This window comes from Lucilia sericata, unplaced genomic scaffold, assembly GCF_015586225.1.
Source record: "Lucilia sericata isolate MDLA Ls3-8-SP2 unplaced genomic scaffold, ASM1558622v1 Contig000198F_arrow, whole genome shotgun sequence".
Taxonomy (NCBI): domain Eukaryota; kingdom Metazoa; phylum Arthropoda; class Insecta; order Diptera; family Calliphoridae; genus Lucilia; species Lucilia sericata.
The window spans coordinates 407,501-432,790 of NW_023994226.1; the positions used below are offsets into that span (position 1 = coordinate 407,501).

At 30.4% G+C, this 25,290-nt stretch overlaps 1 protein-coding gene across 2 annotated transcripts in view; it reads left to right on the forward strand.

Moving 5' to 3' along the window:
• LOC119601901 overlaps positions 1-25,290 on the forward strand; it is a 75,812-nt gene that overhangs the window by 6,939 nt on the left and 43,583 nt on the right. For both annotated transcript variants that reach the window (XM_037953136.1, XM_037953138.1), the window contains exons 2-6: positions 9,297-9,541; positions 9,610-9,739; positions 9,804-10,423; positions 16,638-17,069; positions 22,817-23,154. In XM_037953136.1, the coding sequence (XP_037809064.1) occupies positions 9,297-9,541; positions 9,610-9,739; positions 9,804-10,423; positions 16,638-17,069; positions 22,817-23,154 (1,765 nt within the window). The remainder of the gene's footprint in view (positions 1-9,296; positions 9,542-9,609; positions 9,740-9,803; positions 10,424-16,637; positions 17,070-22,816; positions 23,155-25,290) is intronic.

A 25,290-nucleotide genomic window follows, 5' to 3' on the forward strand; every position in this document is an offset into this window, starting at 1 on the left:
CAAGAATGATTCTGCATTAAACTATCTTCTTAGTGTATTAAAAAGTGTTAGTTTTTGAAATTTTTATTCTATCTACTTATTATCATTTAATTTTGCTTTTGGTATATTAAAACGCACTAAAATTTAACAAAATTATGATCAAAATTAGAAAGTACTGTATTTTGTTTTTGTAAATTTTTTAACTTAGCACTGAGAAACATAAAATTGAGCCTTTATAGTGACTATTCAGTTCATGTATCCAAAATTAAACTCAAATTTGCTGGCAGGGTACATAACTACCCAACAAACCAAAAAGCTTTAAAATTCGTTTATAACAAACTTACTACCATAAGCGTTAGGTTTGCAAAACTATTATGATAATTATTGTAAAATGCTTGTTAACAATTATTTTATCAAGAAAATTGAACCCTTGTGATAATATTCTTAGTTGCAGTTTACAACAAGCTTAGAATCGCAATTATGAAATAAGCTTACTGAAAAATAGTTTTTGAAACATGATTGAAGTAAGCTTATTTTCGTAACATTTTTATAAGCTTGTTAATTCAATTAAAACAATATTTTTTTTTTTTGTTTCATACATATTTTTTATTTTTCATTACTTTACTGATATTTTTCAATTATACTTTCTACAATTTTGCACTTTTCTATATATATTTTACGTATTAGTCTATTATTGGTAAATGGAAAAGACTTGTTTATACTTTTTATGAACTCGTCCTCCCTCAATCCTATAGAAAAAGCGGCATCTATAAAATAAAAAAGCACATTGTTTTATTATGTGGCATTTTTTATATATTAATTAAATTACCATTTTTAAACACAAATTTTATATTACTTTATTTTATAAAATTACACTCTTAAACACTTAAAAACACTGCCTTTGCCAAACTAAACAAGAAGACTGAAATGAAGAAGAATAATAATAAGAAAAACACGCAATAAAATAACGGGATATCTTATAGGAAAACAATTACAAAACTATTGCGATCATTAGTCTTTTACAATCACATTTGTAAAACTTGTTATCCTAACTAAGTGTACAGCAAGTATTATTGCAAATATTGTTGCTATACGAAGCGTTTTTTAAGCATTATTTTAAAAGTATTTATAATTTCCATTAAAATAAACCTATCATAAGTATCCTTATGAAATGTTGTAGAAAATTCTTTATTATAAGTTTATTTTAAAATGTAGTTATATTTTGATTATGGCTTGGTTTGTTGGGTACAGATAAAAAACATACACATTTAAATAAAAAGGTAGACAATATATTTTTTATACTTTCCCACTTTTGCTTTGTCAGACCGTCATAAAACCTACGGCTACACAATCACACATACATAATTATTTCCCATATTATTGGTTCTTTTTTACTACCACAACAGAACCTGTTTCTTGCACACCAACTTTGCTGATTTTCGGCTCGAATTTAACTCGAATTCAACTCGTTTTCCACTCGCTCGTAAGCGAGTTGAAAAAACAAAAACATGTAAATATCGCTTACGAAGCGAATACAAAACACATAAAACTCTAATTAAAATTGTGCTCGCGTGTTGAAAAATAAAACTCGCGATTTTGAATTTTAAAACGAGCGATATAAATAAAATAGCGATCGCGAGCGATATTTTTACCTACCCTGCTATTTATACATTTTTTAATTTTGGGATTTTGTATTTAATGTGTCTATTTCCCTTATTAATGTTAATATTATTTAAGTCAAGTTAGTGGTATTCTATAATGTTACAATTTCACTTCCAAATAACTTACAAAAAAAGAACAAAAATATTACTTCTTGCGAATGACAGAAGTAGTGAATTTGGAATCAAATAAAAAAACATCCTTCTTATGCTTGTGTTAAAATCATCACTTCTGCAGATCTTTTTCAGTACTTCCATAGAGTAAATTCTACTTATTTTTCGCTTCTTCGGAAGTTTTTTTTGCTGGGCAAATAAAGGTTTTAAGCAGAGTTTAAATTAAATATTTCCCTACACAAATTATTCGTAGTAACAAATATTCATGCCATGCCGGCAAAAATGTACGAACTTGAAATGTGCGCAAGCAGAGTATATATGTGACGACGAAACTACTAAATAAAACAATAGTCGCTACTATGAGGTTGTAATATTTTTACTACAAACTTTAAATATTATTTAATATAGGAAATTATTTATGGTCTAAAATTTTACATTTTATGTTGGAATTGAAAGATTATAAAATGTGAGGAATGTATGCAAAAATAACCAAATATTAATTACAAAGTTATTGAAAACGTCTGTAGCTATGTTTGTATAAATGTTTATGAGAATTTGTTTTTTCTGAAACCCAAAAGGGCCTAAGTTACATTAAAAAATAGTAAGTTTTAACATTTTCAACTAAATTCAAATCGGTTTTTGTTGGTCAAATAGGCAGAAACATGGAAGGCATAAGGCTTATTTGTTTTCATAAAGATTTTAGGAAATTGGAAATTTTTCTTTGATAAAATTCTAAAACTGTGAAAATAATCTCTAAATTACAAGGATTCGCTAAAAGTGCCATTTTTGTTTCATTTGATGCCAACTTATAACGTTTCACAGTTTCAAAGTTAAAAATTCAAAAGAATTTTAAAATTTTCATGAATTTTAAGGTAATTTTAGAACATAACCTTTTAAAATTTCTTTGATAGGGACCTTGATTTTAATTGTAGGAGTGTTAAATTTAGCAGGAACACGTATTTTGATACGGTGCATCACAATCAATCAAAAAGTCGATTTTGATTTTTTTGTAACTTGGGTTTTTTGGATGTCATATGACGATATATTAAATTAATGTTTAATTTTTATGTGGAGTATTAAAATGTATTTATTTGTATTGATTGTAAAAGTTAATATAATTAGAAAAATTTATATAACTAGAAAATATATGTATGTGAAGATGCAAAAAATACAATTAAGTTTTTACATGAAATGACAATTATACATACAATTATGTATGTATGTGCATTAGACTGACCGGATCTTATATGGGGAGAAAAAATGTCGGAATCTTGTTTATCTTAACCCCACAAAATGATTCCCCTTTCCAGATATTGAGAAAGCCGAAATTTGAGCTCGATTAAAAGACGTTAACAAGTGCCGCTCTTCGCTTTGAAAAAATCCAAACTTTTGGACAAAAAGCTAACATATGAAGCTATAACTCCAGAACGGTAAATAATAGAAACACGGATAGTACCTCTAAACAAAGCAAATATTGCCCGCAGTAGGAGCATACTTTGTATATTTTGATATTATGTGATAAATTTTGCTATTAGGTAAATATTTTACATATTATTGTTAAAGACTCATAATGTACATAGATTTAGCATTTCAAAAAGATTTAAAACAGAAAAATTGGTTGAAAAATGTGAATGTTATTAAAAATTCCCCAGACCATTAACGTGTCTCAGATCACTTGATTAGGAAATGGGGAAAAAATTTAACTTATTTTGGAAAATATTCTAATAAATCTATTTATTACTATTTATTACATAAAATATATCTATATTTACTCGAATATAAGTTTTTGTCCTTAAAAGATATCGTGAACCTGTTCTTAGCTATGATAAAAAAAAATAATTTTTTACACCACAGTTTCAAAACTCCTTTATCAGTTTTTTTTTAAATCTTTGTTAATCAAATTTTAAAATTTTTGAAATATCATCAGCGTATTTATGGTCAATAGATTAGGGAATAGAACAGTGAAAAAATAGGTCAATACCTCTTATAGTTAAGCTGTACCTGTGATTTGAATTCTGCGAATTTCGAGAAAAACTGTAATATTTTACAAAATAGGTCCTAATTCTTTACTGTTATATATTTTAAACAAAATATTTACGGAATATTATCTCTCAGGTAATATAAAATATGTCACTGAAGTTATATATTAATCGGGAAATCCTAAGTCGTAAAATTTGGAGGTCAAAGGTAAAATTTAGCAATATTTGGAAATTCTTATTAAAACATGTCGAAATATTATTTATTTGTTTGCTATATTTACTAAAATTACAAGATTTATAATATATGATTCGATATTTTAAATAAGAATAATAAAAAATTAAAATTAACCCTTTAAAGCACTATATTCCCAAAGTTCAATCCCTTTATTTTTTAAAATTATATAGAGAATTATTAAAATTGATTTAATGAACTTTGGGAATATATTGGACCCTTAGAATTTCTTGATTTATATATAACTTCAGGGGCATATTTTATATTATCTGAGAGATAATATTCCGTAAATATTTTGTTTAAAATGTATAACAGTTAAAAATTAGGACATATTTTCTAAAATAATACAAAAAAAATAGTTTTTCGCGAAATTCGTAGAATTCAAATCGCAGGTACCGCTTAAATATAAGAGGTATTGACCTAATTTATTCACTGTTTTATTCCCTAATCTATTGACTATAAATACCCTGGTGATATTTCAAAAATTTTAAAATTTGTTTAACAAAGATTTAAAAAAACTGAAAATGGAGTTTTGAAACTGTCGTGTAAAAAATTATTTTTTTGATCATAGCTAAGAAAAGGTTCCCGATATCTTTTAAGGACAAAAGCTTCCATTCGAGTAAATATAGATATATTTTATACAATAAAATAGATTTATTAGAATATTTTCCAAAATAAGTTAAATTTTTTTCCACATTTCCTAATCAAGTTATCTGAGACACGTTAATGGCCCGGCGAATTTTTAATAACATTCACATTTTTCAACCAATTTTTGTTTTTTACATCTTTTTGAAATACTAAATCTATGTACATTATGATTCTTTAACAATAATATGTAAAATATTTACCTAATAGCAAAATTTATCACATAATATCAAAATATACAAAGTATGCTCCTACTGCGACCAGGTCACGTTTTTGGAGACAAAATCTGTTGTAACTCTGTTTGACTTATTATTCATTTCATGTAAAAAATTAATTGTATTTTTTGCATCTTCACATATATTTTCTAATTATATAAATTTTTCTAATTATATTAATTTTTACAATCAATACAAATAAATATATTTTAATACTCCACATACAAATTAAACATTAATTTAATATACATGTGTACATTAAAAATTTTTTACAAACATAGCTACATACGTTTTCAATAATTTTCTATTAATATTTGGTTATTTGCATACATTCCTCACATTTTATAATCTTTCCAACATAAAATGTAAAATTCCAACATAAAATGTAAAATTTTAGACCATAAATAATTTCCTATATTAAATAATATTTAAAATTTGTAGTAAAAATATTACAACCTCATAGTCGCGACTATGGTTTTATTTAGTAGCTTCGTCGTCACATATATGCTCTGCTTGTGCAAATTTCAAGTTCGTACATTGGCATGAATATTTTTTACTACGAATAATTTGTGTAGGAAAATATTTTGATATTATAGGCAAGCAATATAAAATATATGTGGGTATTTTAAATATGTTAGCAAGTTGCTGCGAAATATATTGCTTATGAAAAAATGTTATATTTGTCTGTAAGCTGCAATATGCAATAGCTTGTATGGGTAAATATATTTCGCAAAAATACTACAAATATTTTAAATGGAAGCAATTAAATATATTATTTGGATAAAATATGTTTACATTTTAATATTACATACGTATGAATATGAGAAAATGTGCATTTTGGTTAATAATATATTAGTAATTTTATTCTCTGATTAAAACATTGTAAAAATATAATTCTATTCGCTTCTTCGGAAGTCACTAAACATCACTTCCTCAGAAGGTAAGAAAATTCACTTAGTGCTACTTTTGAAGTGGTGATAAATGTTATTCTTTTGGAAGTATATATGTACTTTGTTTTATTTTTGCTGGGTAATTACACAAAATAATATTTTTATAAAAAAAAATTAAGAAAATCAAAATACAAATTTTTCAGTATAAATCCCATTTTTTATTTTATGGTTCTCGATTTATAAAATGCCAGTAATGAGTAATCGGAGTCCTGTCGAACGAGACCTTATTTGATAAAATTGGATAACGGGTTCCAAAGTAATTCAGTCGTCAACATTGATCATTTTTCACAAAAATATCCGAGATGCCCAACTTTAGGGGCCGTATACGTTATTGATTGACCGTATACGTTATTGATCCAATATATACGTCATATAAACCGCGTTTAAGAGTAAATTTGTACGTCAAAGGATTTATACGTCGAAAAAACGCACATATTGTAGTGTAAAATATGAAAGTATGTCTGTATGTATGTCTGTATGTATGTATGTATGTATGTATGTATGTATGTCTGTATGTGTATGTATGTCTGTCTGTATGTCTGTCTGTCTGTCTGTATGTATGTCGTATGTCTGTATGTCTGTCTCTGTCTGTCTGTCTGTCTGTCTGTCTGTCTGTCTGTCTGTCTGTCTGTCTGTCTGTTGTCTGTCTGTCTGTCTGTCTGTATGTCTGTCTGTCTGTCTGTCTGTTGTCTGTCTGTCTGTCTGTCTGTCTGTCTGTCTTCTGTCTGTCTGTTGTCTGTCTGTCTGTCTGTCTGTCTGTCTGTCTGTCTGTCTGTCTGTCTGTCTGTCTGTCTGTCTGTCTGTCTGTCTGTCTGTCTGTCTGTCTGTCTGTCTGTCTGTCTGTCTGTCTGTCTGTCTGTCTGTCTGTCTGTCTGTCTGTCTGTCTGTCTGTCTGTCTGTCTGTCTGTCTGTCTGTCTGTTGTCTGTCTGTCTGTCTGTCTGTCTGTCTGTCTTTCTGTCTGTCTGTCTGTCTGTCTGTCTGTCTGTCTGTCTGTCTGTCTGTCTGTCTGTCTGTCTGTCTGTCTGTCTGTCTGTCTGTCTGTCTGTCTGTCTGTCTGTCTGTCTGTCTGTCTGTCTGTCTGTCTGTCTGTCTGTCTGTCTGTCTGTCTGTCTGTCTGTCTGTCTGTCTGTCTGTCTGTTCTGTCTGTCTGTCTGTCTGTCTGTCTGTCTGTCTGTCTGTGTCTGTCTGTCTGTCTGTCTGTCTGTCTGTCTGTCTGTCTGTCTGTCTGTCTGTCTGTCTTCTGTCTGTCTGTCTGTCTGTCTGTCTGTCTGTCTGTCTGTCTTGTCTGTCTGTCTGTCTGTCTGTCTGTCTGTCTGTCTGTCTGTCTGTCTGTCTGTCTGTCTGTCTGTCTGTCTGTCTGTCTGTCTGTCTGTCTGTCTGTCTGTCTGTCTGTCTGTCTGTCTGTCTGTCTGTCTGTCTGTCTGTCTGTCTGTCTGTCTGTCTGTCTGTCTGTCTGTCTGTCTGTCTGTCTGTCTGTCTGTCTGTCTGTCTGTCTGTCTGTCTGTCTGTTGTCTGTCTGTCTGTCTGTCTGTCTGTCTGTCTGTCTGTTGCGTCTGTCTGTCTGTCTGTCTGTCTGTCTGTCTGTCTGTCTGTCTGTCTGTCTGTCTGTCTTTGTCTGTCTGTCTGTCTGTCTGTCTGTCTGTCTGTCTGTCTGTCTGTCTGTCTGTCTGTCTGTATGTCTGTCTGTCTGTCTTCTGTCTGTCTGTCTGTTGTCTGTCTGTCTGTCTGTCTGTCTGTCTGTCTGTCTGTCTGTCTGTCTGTCTGTCTGTCTGTTTTCTGTCTGTCTGTCTGTCTTTGTTGTTTAACCGTAGATCATTTAATCCATACAATTTAGGCGATTAATTGCTTGAACAAATGAAATACAAACATAAGTATAAATAATTTTATGTCTAATAAATCTTTCTACAAAAGTATTCATACATTAATTTGTAGTGGCTTTTGAAAATATTCTCTGTGTATCATTTCATAAAGAGAGCAACTAAATTAAATTGTTTTTGTTTTATGTATAGTTTGTTTTGTTGCTGAGAATATTTGTATTCCGTGTGTATAAGTGAGAATAACACAATGCCCGCAGGGGAATGTTTGGCCGCCATTGCTTTAGATCTAGTCGTCTGATTTACATTATTTCTTTTATGAAAAAAAAATTGGAAAAAGTGGAACACTTCTGTTAAACATTAGGAACTATGTATATCTAGCTTATTCTATTTAGACAATTTTCATAGGCATTCCAACACTTCCATAATATTTTAGTCGCAAATTAATTATTGTAATTGGAATATAATCTTAAGATTGATAAAATTTTACCAAACAGATATTCCAATAAATTTCGGTATTCGATAAATCAACATTTAGAAAAAACCAACACTAGTATAACAGAAAAAACGGTTGAAAAACCGAGTCGATCACTCTAATAGATATACATATCGTCACCTGAAACGCAAACGGCCCTAACTAACCAAAAATTCATAATCGATTTTATTGGTGATTCTAATGTATTCCATCAAAACAAATGTCCACACCAAAAATTGGACTCCTCCGACCATAATTATCGATTTTATTGACAGAAAACAAATGGCCCTATCTACAAAAAACATTTAAATATTATAGGTAAAAAGTATTTATCCATTTTTATATACGCCATTGTCAACTATCATAACAAATGATAGGTTTCACTATTAAACAATTTGTTTATTTACTACAACGATATACGATATACATAACGTCACCTAAAATGCAAACGGCCCTATCTAACATTTTTAAAATTTAGCAGGAGAAGCAAAAAACTATTTAAATTGAAAAGTTTGTTTCTTTCAACGCGATTTATTTGTAGTAAGTAAACAAGTTGTTTAATAGTGAAACTTATCGTTTGTTATGATAGTTGACAATGGCGTATATAAAAATGGATAAATTGGACTTTTTACCTTTAATATTTAAATGTTTTTGTAGATAGGGCCTTTTGTTTTCTGTCTATAAAATCGAGAATTATGGTCGGAGGGATCCAGTTTTTGGTGTGGACATTTGTTTTGATGCAATACATTACAATCACCAATAAAATCGATTTTGAATTTTTGGTTATTTAGGGCCGTTTGCGTTTCAGGTGACGATATGTATATCTATTAGGGTGATCGACTCGGTTTTTTTATGTTATGTGTACATACATATTATGTATGTACTTTTTTCATTTTAGTGGGAAGGGTAGATTGGGTTTGTACTTATGTTGGTAAAGGGCAAAACCTTGGCGTATACCAATCGGCTTGGAATCATGATCTGAGTTGCTTAAGCTATGTCTATCCGTCTGTGTGTCCATGTACACCATGTTATCAAAATATATTTCGAAATTTTGGTAATTTGATAATATGTTTATTATGTCCCAGGGACTGAAAAATTGTTAAATATGTATTTACCTTAACCTCATATAAAACCGCTTTCAGAATATCAGTTTTTCATCAATAAGTTGCTTATAAATTAAACATAAATGTTTTATTGTTAAAAAAATCACGTTCTTACTTTTTCTCAATTGTAGTTACTTATACTTACGTTTTACTTATGCATGCCGAACGTATTGGAAATTATTCATTACAATATGTTAGTGAACTAACAGATAATAAAACAGAACATTACAAACAACTATCACAACTAGTAATTAATGCTCTGGATCGTATGATCATGCAGTCAGATTTCCGGGATGCATACCATGGTGTTAAGGTGACTCAATTTGAGGACGATCACAAAGGCAATCACGGTATACTGATAAACGTCCTGATGCAGGTATTTTATGACATTTACATATAAATAATATTATTAACGATATGAACCGTAATTATAATTAATTTCAGTTATCTGACAACAGCAATGAAAAACGTTTGGAAGAAGTTTTCAAAAAACACTTGAGGGTAAGCAATTACAGCATTGGAGGGACGGATCTATATACAAACAAAGCCGGTGTAGATGCTTTGGCTATAACAGGTTTCTATTTATACATATATTTATTATGTTTTATTTTTTAAGATTTGTAATTCTCTGATTTTAGATTTCAACGAATGCTTAAGTAGAAAGCTTCACGATTGCTCGGAAAATGCTCATTGCTTTAATTTGCCTGGAACCTATACATGCAGCTGTGTGGAAGGATTTGCCGATCTATCGGATAATCCTATTTACCCTGGTCGTATATGTTCCTCTGAACAGATCGGCTGCGAAATGTGTCATTATCATGGCAAATGTTTTTATTATAGTTCAACTGTGCTGGCAAATTCCATAGATCGCAATTATTGCGAGTGCTTCCCCTGGTATGCGGGGTCGAAATGTCAAGTCAATTTGAAAATTTTATTAATTGTTTTATTAGGCATCGGCACATTATTGTTCATATTATTATTATTCTGTGTTTTAATAACTTGTACAAAACGCCGCAGCCATCTTCAACATACTGCTCTGGCTCCTTCTACTATGACCTCAAGCAGTGAGGGTTTGCAAAAAAATTCTCGAGTTACTAGCAATAAGCTAATAACTGGCGTTGGTCTTCACAGTTCAATACGAGACGCCAGTCTAAAGAACAATAAGCGACAAAAATGTATTAAAATAGATAAACGTTCAATGATTAAGGATTCGAGTAGTGAAACCAGCCAAAACTCTTTGCCATATGTTTTAAAAAATGTAAGTATTTTGAAACCTTTTTAAAAATCACGATGTTATTGATTTATGATTTAAGTTGATCGATATTTTTGATTATGATGTCAAATAATATCTTATAACGTTATTTTTATACCCACCATCATTCCGTTTGTAACACATCGAAATATTGGTCATAACTACTCCTACAAAAGTATATACATTCTGTGTACTCATTAGATTAAAAGATAATACAGTGGGCAAAATAAATATATAGTCTTGCACCGTTTTCCAAGTTTTGATGTTTTTACAAAGTATTTTATATATGTAGGATCCGTACTATTTATTAATTCGTTATGTTGTCTATGTCTTTTCATAATTAAAGCTCAACTTTGTTTTTAAAAAAAAGTTCGCAATTCACGACGTTATTGATACTTTTCTTAATAGAAAATTGTTTAAAAACTGATTTTCTCAAAGATGCTTTATTTGGGGGATTGGGTTAAATATTACATAAAGTCTGGGTATATTAAAGTTATTTTTCTAGAAACTTTGAATTTTTTTTAAAGTTTTTACTACTTTTTTGCCTACTTCTGTAGATATTTTATAATTGAAGGATGCGAATAAGGGCGTAAAGATCACTTTTACCAAATCGCGTTTTCTGAACAGTGTTCATCTAGTCTATTTACATCTATTTATGAAGAGTTATCTCTTCAGGAAAATCCAAAGTTTTTGCCAAAATATTTAGCTTTAATAGCACGTTTTTGTAATATTATTATTTTTTGTGAAAAATGGTATAAATAATTATTATAATTGCATCAAATTTACAGAATAGGACAAACACATTCCAATTCTATGAATTCCTTAAATATATTGCAAAAATTTACTGAAATTTTTCAGAGGGATAGCTATGAATGGTATTTGAGGATACATTTAAAAATTTTATCAAAAATATATAATTTAAATGTTTTATGATGTTTATATGCTCTCCTGTAAAATTTCCCAAATGGTTTATTCGCCCTTATTCGGCTCCTGCTTCAATTGTTGGAAATAATAGCTTTTAGGCTTCAAAATGGCCTCCGGTAGGTTAATGGTTAGTGTCCTGAGAAACACACAATAGGCCCGATAGAAGCCTAGGTGTATTTCTTCGGATTTATTTATACATCCTACTTTCAAACTAACTAACTTATTATGCTTCAAAATAATGTAAAAATTGGCTGCTTGACTTCCTGCCCCTTTCGCGAAAAGTGAATAGGTCGCGACAAAATCTCGAAGTTAAATATTTAAAGTTGCCAAATGGACTGTAGCTGTTATTTCCAAAATATATGAATTTGAATATTTACTTTATATGGTCGTTGTCTCTTCCACAACTGGTAGTCCACCCATTTTTTCCAACGAATATGATAGTACCGGTTCTCGCCTATATTTGCTTTAAAGATTTATGCTGGTATATATAAGTTTGTCATTCCGTGTGTAACACTGAGACATATTCATCTAAGGCCCAACAAAGTATATATATTCTTAGTCCTTATAAAATTCGATTTAGTCGATTTAGCTATGTCCGTCTGTCAGTTAAATATCATCGCCCAACAGCATTTTTCACACACGAACCAAACCATATACATACATACGAAAGCATATAATTTATGTGGTATAATTGCGTACTCAGTTTTAATTTTCTGATCGTTTGTCCTTTTTAAAAGACTTTAAAATTTGAGTTACATACAATTTTCAAAAATTGTTATAAAATATTTTTAGTCATCCTATTGTAACAATATGGGTATCAAACTAAAAAGGACAATTCTAATATTTATATCTTGCATTTTGTATTATTTTTAAAAATAAAAATATATAAAAATTTAAAAATTGAATCCTTGAAATTTTATAATCATTTTTTTCAAAAAATATATTTATAAAAAAGTTATTACAAGAATGTACATCACTTTCAAATTTGGTGTTCATTTTTTAAATTATCCCAGATAATAAATTAATAAATTTTTCACGTCATAAAACTTCAAAGAAAATAATATAAATAAATACGATATAATTAAAAAAATAATGTCGAAAAATGTGTAGGATATGAAAGTATAAAATCCATTAAGGATATTATTTTATTTTTTATCATGTTATGTTAAAAATACTTTCTGTGGAAGAATGTTGGTATTTACCACTTTCAATTGATAACACCGTCCAACACCATTTTTCACACATGAATCAAACCATATACATATGATAGTGCATAATTTATGTGGTATAACTGCGTACTCTGTTTTTCATTTTCTGATCGTTAGTCCCTTTTTAAGGACTTTGAAATTTGAAGTATTTACAAATTTCAAAATTTTTTTTATAAAATTTTTTTAGTCACCCTATTCTAACAATAGAGGTATCAAATAAAAGAAGACAATTCCAGTAATTATGTAGCATTTCATTTTATTTTCTAATCATAAAAAATATATAAAGAATATCCTTATAAAAGTTTATCCTTTATTATCCTTGAAATTTTATACAAAATTGTTCAAAAAAATATCCATAATAAAGACATTAGAATGGAGTACAATAGTCTCAGATTTGGTCTTCATAGCTCCATTATTTGTTTAATTTTTATATATATTTTTTAAATTATATTTTAGAATCAATTTTCATTATTGCCATGATAAAAAGTTAAAAAAAGTGGAAACTTTGAAAAATATGAATAGATGAAAAACGATTAAGGATATATTTCATTTTTATCCTGTCACGTCTCAAATTTAGTCTTCATAGCTCCATTTGTTTAATTTTTTTAAATTATATTTTAGAATCAATTTTCATTATTTCCATGATAAAAACTTAAAAAAAGTGGAAACTTTGAAAAATATGAATAGATAAAAAACGATTAAGGATATATTTAATTTGTATCCTGTCACGTTAAAACTACCCTCTGAGGAAATATGTTGACATTTTCCTCTTTAATTTAACATAATTAGGCATATCAAGTGCAATTAGTAAACCACGATATATATTTAAACAAGTAGGAAAGTATAGACGTACACCAGTTGCGAGTTTATTTATAATGTGATTTATTTTAGCAAAATATTTTTTATATATGTTGAATTTTATTTCAATTATGACATATTGAAGAAAAACAAATTTTCTGAAAGATGACTGGTGTCAAATACGGGCCGGTTATCAAAAAGGACCTTTTTATCCTTTGATATAGCTCACCAAATATTGATGCCAGGACAAAAATTTTGAGAAATGGTATCTTAGAATCAATTAAACTTTAATTTTAGTTGGGAACATAAAATGTATATAGGGTAATTTCAACAATTTTCGAACAAAAAAGTAGGATTTCAAAGAAACTCGGTTCACACATTCTTCATGTAAATACGGAATTTAAAGTTCTCCAAAATTTATAAATTCGTTACGGTTCAGATTTTATTCAGGTTCAAAATTCATATTTTTTTGGATTTTTTTCAACAAGCATTAAATTTGACATCGTATATTTTCTAAACTATTTATCCAATTTTAATCGCTTTAGTCCCGAATTAAAGCCTTGTCTTGTAGTTCAACAATATTTTATTTAAAATGCTACAGTTTTCACGTTCGAAATTTTTGAAATGTCCCTATATGTATTTCATGTCAAATTTACAAAATTTGTTTAACAAAGATTTAAAAAAACTGAAAATGATGTTTTAAAACTGCCGTGTAAAAAATATTTTTTTTATCATAGCTGAGAACAGGTCCACGATATCTTTTAAGGACAAAAACTTATATTCGAGTAAATATAGATATATTTTCCAAAATAAGTTAAATTTTTTTCCACATTTCCTAATCAAGTGCTCTGAGACACATTAATAGCCTGGGGAATTTTTAATATCTTTTTAACATAATTTAATATTTTTTCAACCAATTTTCGTGTTTTACATCTTTTTGAAATACCAAATCTATGTACATTATGAATCTTTAACAATAAAATGTACAAATATTTACCTAATAGCAACATTTATCACATAATATAAAGATGTACGACAAAATCTGTTGTAACTCTGTTTGACTTAAAGCAGCAAGAATTATGTATATAATATCAATTTTGAAGTACAATATTAGATTTATTTTGAGGTACTAAGCTTGTTTCTTTTATTTACCGTTCTAGAGTTATAGCTTCATATGTTAACTTTTTGCCCAAAAGTTTGGATTTTTTCAAAATATGAGCGACGAGCGGCAACTCTTAACGTCTATTAATCGTTATATATTGTGGCTCTATGACCAATATTTCAATCTGTTACAAACGGAATGACAAAATCAATATACACCCCTTTTGTTGTGGATGGTGAAAATGTTCAATAGTGATGTTTATTTTGTCACATTATATTATTTATTTAGATACTTTAGTGTACTTTAACTATTGTGAGTTTTAAATCTAAAAACAATTTTATTTTATGTAATTTTTTATCAATTATGTAAATGTTTGTTGGCAAGATTAAATGCTTGCGCAACATAATTTTTTGTGAATTTATGGTGTAGGATAACGCTAATCAAATATTATTTTAAATTCACAATATTGTGGTTTTATTTTCGAAAAAAAAAAAACAATAATAAAAAACAAGTGAGAGTGTTATATTCGGCTGTGCCGAATCTCATATACCCACCATCAAACCGTATGCCTTAAAAGGAATGCTCCCCTATAAACATCAAATTAACTGAAGAAGACCTTATATGAGGGATAGGGTTAATAATTGACCGTTTTTCATAAAGTTTTTACACCAATTTAGGTTCAAACAAAACATATTTACATCGAATATCACTTCCCGACACTTTCGTATAAAATTCGGTAGGAAGATTTACGTTCCTGTAAATGTTTCTTATATAAAATTTCATAACTGTTCACGTATTTTTAAGTCAGCAAAGATCATTAAAGTAATTTTCTTATGGACCGATCCTCAATACATTTGGTAGAGAGATTTGAACTCGTATAAAAATATGCGTGTCGAATTTCATCGCTTTTCTGTATTCTGCATTTTTAAGCCAGTAATGATCGTTTAAGTAATTTTTTGAAGGGCACCTTATATAGGGAGTAGGGTCAATTATGGACCGATCCACATAAAGTTTGATAGAGAGATTTTGGCTTCATTGAAACTTCTGTGTGTCGAATTTCATCACTATACTCGTATTTTTAAGTCAGTAATGAGTTTTAAAGTCATATTCTGAAGGGGACCTTATATGGTGGTTACGGTCAATTATGGACCGATCAACATAAAATTAGGTGGGGAGATTTTGGATCATATGAAACTTATGTGTGTTAAATTTTATCATTATACTCATATTTTTAAGCCAGTAATGAGCGTTAAAGTAATTTTCTGAAGGGGACATTATATGGGGGGTAGGGTCAATTATGGACCGATCCTCATAAGATTTGGTAGAGAGATTTTGGATCATAAGAGACTTTTTTATGTCAAATTTCATTGTTGTACTAGTATTTTTAAGCCAGTAATGAGCGTTAAACTCATTTTTTCAAGGGGACCTTATATGGGGGGGTTAACTATGGACCGATCCACATAAAACTTGATAGAGAGATTTCGACTACATTGAAACTTATGTGTGTCGAATTTCATTACTATACTCGTATTTTTAAGTCAGTAATGAGCGTTAAAGTAATTTTCTGAAGGGGGCCTTATATGAGGGGTAGGGTTAATTATGGGCCGATCCTCACAAAATTTGGTAGGGAGATTTTGGATCATATGAAACTTATTTATATCGAATTTCATCGCTATACTCGTACTTTTGAAACAGATTTGCCCATTAAACCTGTTGTTCGGGAGTCCACTTGTATGGGGGCTATCCGAAAACGTGGACCGATGTTTCCCATTTTCAATACCAAACAAACCTTATATTTGTGGAAAATTTCAATCCTCTATCTCGTTCCTTTCGGACTCTATCGTGCTTTCAACAGACAGACGGACGGACAGACATGGCTAGATCGTCTTAGAATTTGTGGGTCTATGATCAATATTTCGATGTGTTACAAACGGAATGACAAAATCAATATACCCCTCATCTTTTTTGATGGTGGGTATAATGATGACATACAATTCACCGATTGTGAATTGGACAAATATTTCTTATTTAAAATATCATTAACAATTACTTTTTGAAGAAATCAAACACTTCCTCCATTGTTTATCCGATTTTATAACTTTTTTACTCCAGTTAATCTGAGATATTATCGAATATAATTAGACCAATTAAAAGCAAATCTATTTACTTGTACACTCTTTAATTTCAGAAGGAATCAATTTCAGGAAGCTGTAACAAGAAAAAAATATGTCTTAACAATAATAAAACCTATAGAAACTATGGCTCTCAGGGAAACCCAATGGAACAATATTCTGCTTCTGCTGCCACAAATGTTCAAATAGAAAATCAAAGCCATTTAAATGCAGTTATCACGTCTTCGTCTTCGTTCACGGGTAACAATCAACAAATTGATAAACAAAATTTACTGGGAAATACAACCGAATACGAGGGACATTACTGTGAGCAATCAGATCGTAGTTTGACTGTAATGATTCCAAGAGCTAAATATCACTCATCTGTCCTATCTCAAACCCAACTGATGCATCATCAGTTGACTATGGAAAGAGTCTATAAAACAGCTAAGCCTAAAAATAAATTAATAATTAGTGACAAAGATTCAACAGAAATTAAAAAAAACTATGTAAGTAGCATTAATTTTTTTCTATAACATGCAATATTAACTTTTTTCTATAACATGCAATTTGTTAGAAATTCCATAACAGTTTAAGATAATGTAATACAAATGCAAAAATGTTGGCAAACATATTTTTCTCATATAGAAAAAGTAATATTTATACAAAATTTCATCGCCTTTCGTGTGGGAACTTTTTTCACGACCTCGAAAAAATAATATATTCCTTAACATCTGTTCACGCCCTACAAGGTTTTGCTATGGTATTTTTGATATTAGCAAAAATGCAAAAAGTCATACCCTAATGTACATATTTTTGTATCAAAACCTAAATCATTAGATATACAGTGACGTGCAAAAGTGTAACATGAATCACGATGGTCAGAAATACCATAATTTTTAAATACGAGAAGAGAATTGAAATACCTTTTCTGTCATATTGTTTGTTGACCTCTTCCTAATAAATAGTATTTTAATGGAAGCCTAGATATTAATAGAAAATGTGTACAAAAACATGAAAATTAATAAATCAAATTATTGTTATTTTAATCTTAAGTCCATTTTTTTTATTTTATAGTTTATGAGTTGCCAGATGATTTGGGTGTAAAATCGTAAATCGTCAACTGATTTATGAAATCGTCATTAAATCGTTAAATCTATTTCCATTTATATAATATACATGTTTGAATGGTATTTTTACGATTATATAGTAATTATTTTAACTATCGAGAAATTTTTATCAATTTCGATAGATTTCAGTTTTGTTTGTTTATTTGTTTGTACTTTAAGTTTGCTTAGCTGCATCTGCAGCTAAGACTTCTTGGCCGAATCGAAAGATTATAACGCCAACACCAATTATTCCAGTACGACTGGACAGAATATGAAATTTTTGGTTCTCCACCATAATCAAAATAAAACATACACTTCAAAAACCCGTAACTCGGTACAGATATTTGGCGTCACATATTTGACCAAGGCGGTTCGAAACGTAAAACTCTAGAAGGCAGAGCAAATAGGATGGCCTGATTCCCCTTAAGCGATAATGCAAACGACGCACGACGATCTTCCTCCACCCAGAGCTGAATTACGAATGCATTTGTTTCTTATCTGTTTAATTTAGCAAATATGATTTAAAATACTTTTGAGTACTTTGTCTAAAATCACTACTCTCTTCCGAAAATCACTTAAACGCACATAAATCATTACTAAATATTGATATCGATACATTTTGCACAAATTTAGCTCTTATATACATAAATCACACTATAAAATTTTTTCACGATCGGTCACCTCCAGAAAATCACTTGAATGCACAATATTCATTACCAAATAATGATATAGATACAGAATTTATCCAAAATTTTGTCTTTATATACATACATTAATGTTACTGTGGAATTTTTTTACGATCGGACCATAATTGGTCATAGCTCCCATACAAGGACCTCTTACGGAAATCTCTTAAACGCACATTACTCATTACCAAATAAAGCTATTGATACAAAATTTTGCACAAATATTAGTTTTGTATACAAAAATTTTATTTTAAGACTTGTTCACGATCGGGTGCGAACGGTCCTATACAAGGGTTCCTTCCGAAAATCACATAAACACACATTACTTATTACTATATTGACTGAAATATAGCTATTATATACAGAAATGTTACTTAAAGTTTTTTACGATCGGTCCATAAATAAATCTCCCATACTAGGTCATGCCCCGAAAATTTGAATTTCCTTAAATCTTTCACACAAATTATTAAATATCGCTAAAGCATATCTTAGGGCGCTTTAAAAATATAAAAGAAAATGGCGTTTGTAATGTTCAATAAATCTTGGAATTGCAACAGATTTAAGCTGTTTTATACCCTACATCACTTTAGTGGGGAGGGTATATTGGATTTGACCCTAGCTCCCATACAAAGTCCCCTTCAGAAAATTACTTGAATGTCCCAAATTAACTTATAAACACAAATATCGCGTTGAAATTCAGCACAATCAAATATTATGTAAATATAAATATATTCACAAAATTTTATCAAGCTTGGTCCATATTTGCCCCTAGCCCCCATATAAAGCCTCTTTCAGAAAATTAGTTTTTCATCCATAAATTGCTTAAAAGTATCGGAACAAGGGAATATTGAAGATAAATGCTTTATTATGAAAAATAAATCACATTTAATATTCATAACTGGTGTAGGGTATCATATGGTCGGCCACGCCCGACTATACTTTCTTACTTGTTTAATCTTGGGGGTTTTCTATTTAAGACATGAGAAAACTTATTTCTACAAATATTTGATCAATTAAAAAAGTATTAATATAAAAGTAGCTGGTAGAGGGTATTTAAGATTCGGCTCAGCCGAATATAGCACTCTAACTTGTTATATATTATTATACCCTACACCACTTTAGTGGGGAGGGTATATTGGATTTGTGCTGATGTTTGTAACATACAAAAATATTCGTCCTAGACCCACCTTAAAGTATACCAATCGGCTTAGAATCGTTTTCTGAGTCGATTAAGCTATGTCCGTCCGTCCGTCTGGCTGGCTGGCTGTCCATGTAAACATTGTGCGCAAGCTACAGATCGCAATTTTTAAGATAATTGGATGAAATTTGGCACGCACGTTTTATTTGACCCAAGGACGAAGCCTATTGAAAATGGTTAAAATCGGTCCATTATTTCACCTAGCCCCCATAGAACAGAACCCCCCGAAAAGGGCTTCTGAGCTCATAATTATGTTAAATATACAGATATATCGATAAAATACGGCACAACTAAGTTTTATAGAAGTCTTGATAACCCTGCCAAATTTCATAAAGATCGGGCCCCATTTGACCCTAGCTCCCATACAAAGTCCCCTTCAGAAAATTACTTGAATGTCCCAAATTAGCTTATAAACACAAATATCGCGATGAAATTCATCACAATAAAATATTATGTAAATATAAATATATTCACAAAATTTTATCGGGCTTGGTCAATATTTGCCCCTAGCCCCCATATAAAGCCTCTTTCAGAAAATTAGTTTTTCATCCATAAATTGCTTAAATGTATCGGAACAAGGGAATATTGAAGATAAATGCGATATTATGAAAAATAAATCACATTTAATATTCATAACTGGTGTAGGGTATCATATGGTCGGCCACGCCGACTATACTTTCTTACTTGTTTTAATTGTTGTTGTATTTGAAAAATACCCGTTACCCATATAAATATTTTAACGCAACACACGTTGTTCATCCAGAACACACATATTTATTTTCTATTGGCCAGTGAAGCGCACAACGCATTATAGCCCAGCGAAAAAAGTGTGGATAAATATGTATAAATTTTCATCACAACTAGTAACCCGAAGTGCTTCAAATTCAGGTGAAAAACCTATGAATTTCACTTTAGCGCTTCATTGGAGGGATGTTGTTCATTTTTGACAACTTTGAACTACATCTAATCTTATCTTTAGAAGCTGTAAAAATCCGATATTTGTATTCTTCATACATTCTTTCAATTTCATTTGTTTTTCAGCAAAATTTGAAGTACTTCGAATATGTTGTTTGTAGTGACTTTTCTACATCTCTTTCCTAATTTTTAACTGTGTCTTCATTTGCAAGGATATGTTGAAAAATATCCATTCGCATTTTTAGATGTGATTAAGATGTCGTTTGTAAAGTATGACATCAATTATTTTTTGCTGGGAGGGAATAAAATCATTCTACTGCCGTACCGTTCGTTTTACGTTAATCATTTGATCAATGGACATACTATAAAACATTATAATGTTTAATTTTATTAACATTTTCATTGGGTATTCTAAATACATCGATTTTCTTCCAAATTTTAGATAGAAAAATGATAAATTGTATTAAAATTAGTATAAAAACCCTATTTTAAAAAATCATCAAATTTAGAGTTAAAATCGTCAATAGGCCATTTTTGACAGTGAAAATCGTCAAAATGACGATAAATCGTCAAATCTGGCAATAGTGGTTGAAAGTACGATAGAGTCCGAACGGAAAGAGCTAGAGAGTTGAAATTTCCAAAATTAGTTCTTATAGGCAAGGTTTGTTTGGTATTGAAAATGGATAATATCGGTCCACGTTTTCGCATAGTCCCTATAAAAATGGCCCCCGAAAAACAGCTTTAAAAGTCATTACTGTTTTAAAAATGCCAGTATACCGATGAAATTCGACATAAATAAGTTTTATATCAGCCAAATTCTCTATACCAAATTTTATGAGGATCGGTCCATAATTAATCCTATCCCTCATATATGGTACCCCTTAAAAAATGACTTTAACATCCAGGATCTTTTTCAAATAAGTGTAACTTTTCATCTATTGGTCCTATCAAAAATTGCCCAAAGGTGTTTCTTCTTCAACGAAATTATGATTCCCTTTACTCAATAAACGCTATTTCCTCTAGTCTTCTTCCACAACCTATTTTCATAGTTCCACAATACACTGCATTAGTACTGGTCATAAAAGTATAATTATCAAACATTTTTGGTTTCGCTTTTACAACAAATATTTGGCCAAATAATGATAAAAATTATGAAAATTTATACGAACATCCTGTTTTAAAAATCGTGAAATTTAGAGTTAAAATCAATGGCTAATTTTTGACACTAAAAATTTTCAAATCTGGCAACAGTGTATATAAGGCTATTTTGTAAACAACAAAGCATGAACATTCACATCATATAGTGTTATAGCGTCCATGGACATTATGATATTATTAAAAGTGTTATAATGTGCATGAACTATTTTCCCGCCTTAAATTTCTTAAACTTTAGTGTATGTTGTATATTGGATTTCTTAAAATAAGTGTCCTTGGCGCTTTGTCCGCCACAGAGGGTCAAGTATGTACCGATCCCTATAGAATTTGGAAAACAATTTCAATTCGTATAAATCATGTTCAAGTCTAATTTCATCGCTGTACTCGTATTATTAAGCCAGTAATGATCGTTTAAGTATTCTGATGGGGACCTTATATGGGTGGCAGGGTGAATTTTGGACTGATATTCATAAAATGTTGCTCCAAACATCTTCATTCGTATAAAACTTGTTTATATCAAATTTTATCGCTGTACTCGTATTTAAAGCCAGTAATGAGCGTTAAAGTAATTTTCTTAAGGAGCATAGGGTTAATTATGAACCGAAATTCATAAAATATGGTATGGTTTATGTCGAATTTCATTTGTACTCATAGTTTTAAGCAGTAATGAGGCGTTAAAGTAATTTTCTGAAGGGAATGGGGGTAGGTTCATTTATGGGCGGATCATCATAAAATTTGCGTATAAGATATGAGTGTTAAAACAATTTTCTGAAGGGGACCTTATATGTGGATAGGGTAAATTATGGATCGATCCTCATACAATTTGGTAGGTGTAAAACTTCTTTATGTCGAATTTCATCGCTTAACAGTTATGACTGTTAAAACTGTTTATATTTTGTTTATTGTATTTGTGGGAAATTTTAACACTTTACCTCTTTCCTTTCGGACCCTATCATGCTTTCAACATACAGACGGACGGACATGGCTAGATTGTCGTAGAATTTAATAAGGAGTGTATATACTTTTGTGTTTCTATGGCCAATATTTCGATGCGTTACAAACGGAATGACAAAATCAATATACCCACCATCTTTTTAGATGGTGAGTATAAAAATTAGGAAGATATGTACCACGAAAAATATATCTAAATAAATGTTCTAAATTTTAACATCACAACGTTTTCGTTATTGCAGAAAAAGAACTTATCCACAAAAGAAATAACAGATGAAGAAAAACACATTGATATCCCTTCAAATCCAGGAGCTTTAATATCTGCTGGCTTTGAAGTTTCTGCTATCGTTAAGGATTATGCCACGGTCGTTAACACAATTGATCATCAAAATAACGATTTGGTAAATTTTGATTCAATACCACCAAACTATACTGAAATAACATCTTCGGATCCAGCAACATCCCTTGACTCGAATTCTGATCAGAAACATCTGCTAAATGATGGGAGACAACGACTTACATGCAATAAAAATTTTTCAACAAATGAATCCGACTACAATATTTATAAATGTGAAAAAGGGTAAGTGAAAATTTCAAAATAAGTTTAAGAGATTAAACAAACACATTCCATTTAAAAAATACCTCATATATTGAATATATCCTACCATACGATACCCTCCACCAGTAAGTATGTTAAAATCGTGCGCTATTTGTTATTTAATTTTTTACATATGTATGTACATACACTGGCGATCAAATGTGAGTGCATATTTGTAATTTAATACCAAGGAATATTTATATATAAATATTCCTATATATATACATATATACACATACATATGTATGTATATAATATTTGTACATATTTAACAGAATGAATTACAATTTAAACCAAGAAGACAAAAATTTTTAAGTAAAAAAGAAACAAAACTAAAATAAGTCTTTTAGGTCACTTTTCTATAAATTTTTCTTTATTATATTTGAAATACTCACCCACTCACGCTAAACCCGTTGCTAAAGCTCCTTCAAATTTGATGGGGTTACTACGTATTGTCCCAACCGTCATTTCTGGCTTCAGCACAAATTTAAAATAGGATTGAGATCGTGGCTTATAGCTACTTCTACATCAATACAAATTTTTGCTGGTAACATGTGCTAATGTCGCCTTTTCTCTACCACAGGATTGGTAGACTGAGTCAGCAAAATTGAAATGATGAGTCTACAAAATACTCAGATATTCTTGTTCGCTCGATTATTTGCATTGGTCCAAGGTGGCACTGTGTAAACCAATCACACGCCATAATCGTATTTTACTGTTTCCTTGCTGTGCCTTTGATTTCTTTTCCCATGGCGGAGGCAGCCGTTTTGAAAGAATCAACGACTTTTTATCATCCTAAATTCTACTGAATAATATCAGCTGGATGACGATCCAAAGCACGCTCGTGAAAATGGCTTAACGAGCAAAATTTTCTATTTTCTATTATCCAGTTCTAAGTCTAGACCGCAATACACAAACTTCTTTGTATTTTGAAGACAATGGGTTCACCGTGAGTGGGGTCGCAGTGTTGTTTAATTTTTACTTAGAAATTTTTGCTTTTTAGATTAAATTGTAATTCATTTTGTTAAATATTATGTAAAAAAGCAAATTGATTTCTCTCTCAAGAGTTATTAATCCGAGCGAAATAAATTTTGTACTTTATTGTGAATATTTCTTTTTTTTTCCTGAGTTTTAATAATAAATTTCACGAGAAATATTTAAATTTAAAGAGCAGAAAACAAGTATCCCTCATGAATAGAGTACAAATGAATTTACTCGTTAAACTGACACCATTCTTGCCGGACTTGACGGTGTTTTTGCATATTTAGATGACGTCATTATTGCATCGACGACAACGCAGAAAAATGCAATTAAAGTGAAGGAAGTTATAAAACATTTTAAATAACATGGTCTTACGATTCGTTGGGAAAAATGTGAAATTTTGAAACCATCAGTTAAATATCTTGGACATGTGATTGACAGCAAGGGCATTCACTCAGATCCTTCCTTGAACCCTTGAATCAATTTAAAATATTCCACGCCCCTGAACTTCGTAAATTTTCAGATGTCATTAATTACTGTGTTAAGTTTATCAACCAAATGGGTGACATCCGTCACCCACTGGATAATTAATTGAAGAATAAAGTAAAGTGGGATTGGACGAAAGAGTGCGAATCATCATTTCGGGAGTTTAAAAGACTACTATAGTCAAAACTATTGCTGACACACTATGACTCCAAACTTCCTATTTTTGTTGCTGCGGACACATCCACAGTAGGAATTGGAACACAGATTTTTCATTAAATGCCAGATGGTACACAAAAAGCTATTTATCACGTTTCAAGAGCACTCATGCCAGCTGAAAAAAAAAGCACAGCCAGATTGAAAAGGAAGCATTAGCGTTGGTTTATGAATGTATGTATGAATGTATGATTTATGGACGCAGTTTTACGTTATTAACAGACCATAAACTTCTACTTTCCATCTTCGGCTCCAAAAAGGGTATACCTACACACACTGTAAATCGTTTGCAAAGATGGGCCCTTATTATGATGACTTATTACTTTAAAATTCAGTATGTAAACACAAACGACTTCGGAAATGTCGACATATTTTCCCGTTTGATCAACAATCAACCCCAGAACGAAGAGTTCGTGTTAGCAGTTGTGCAAACAGAAG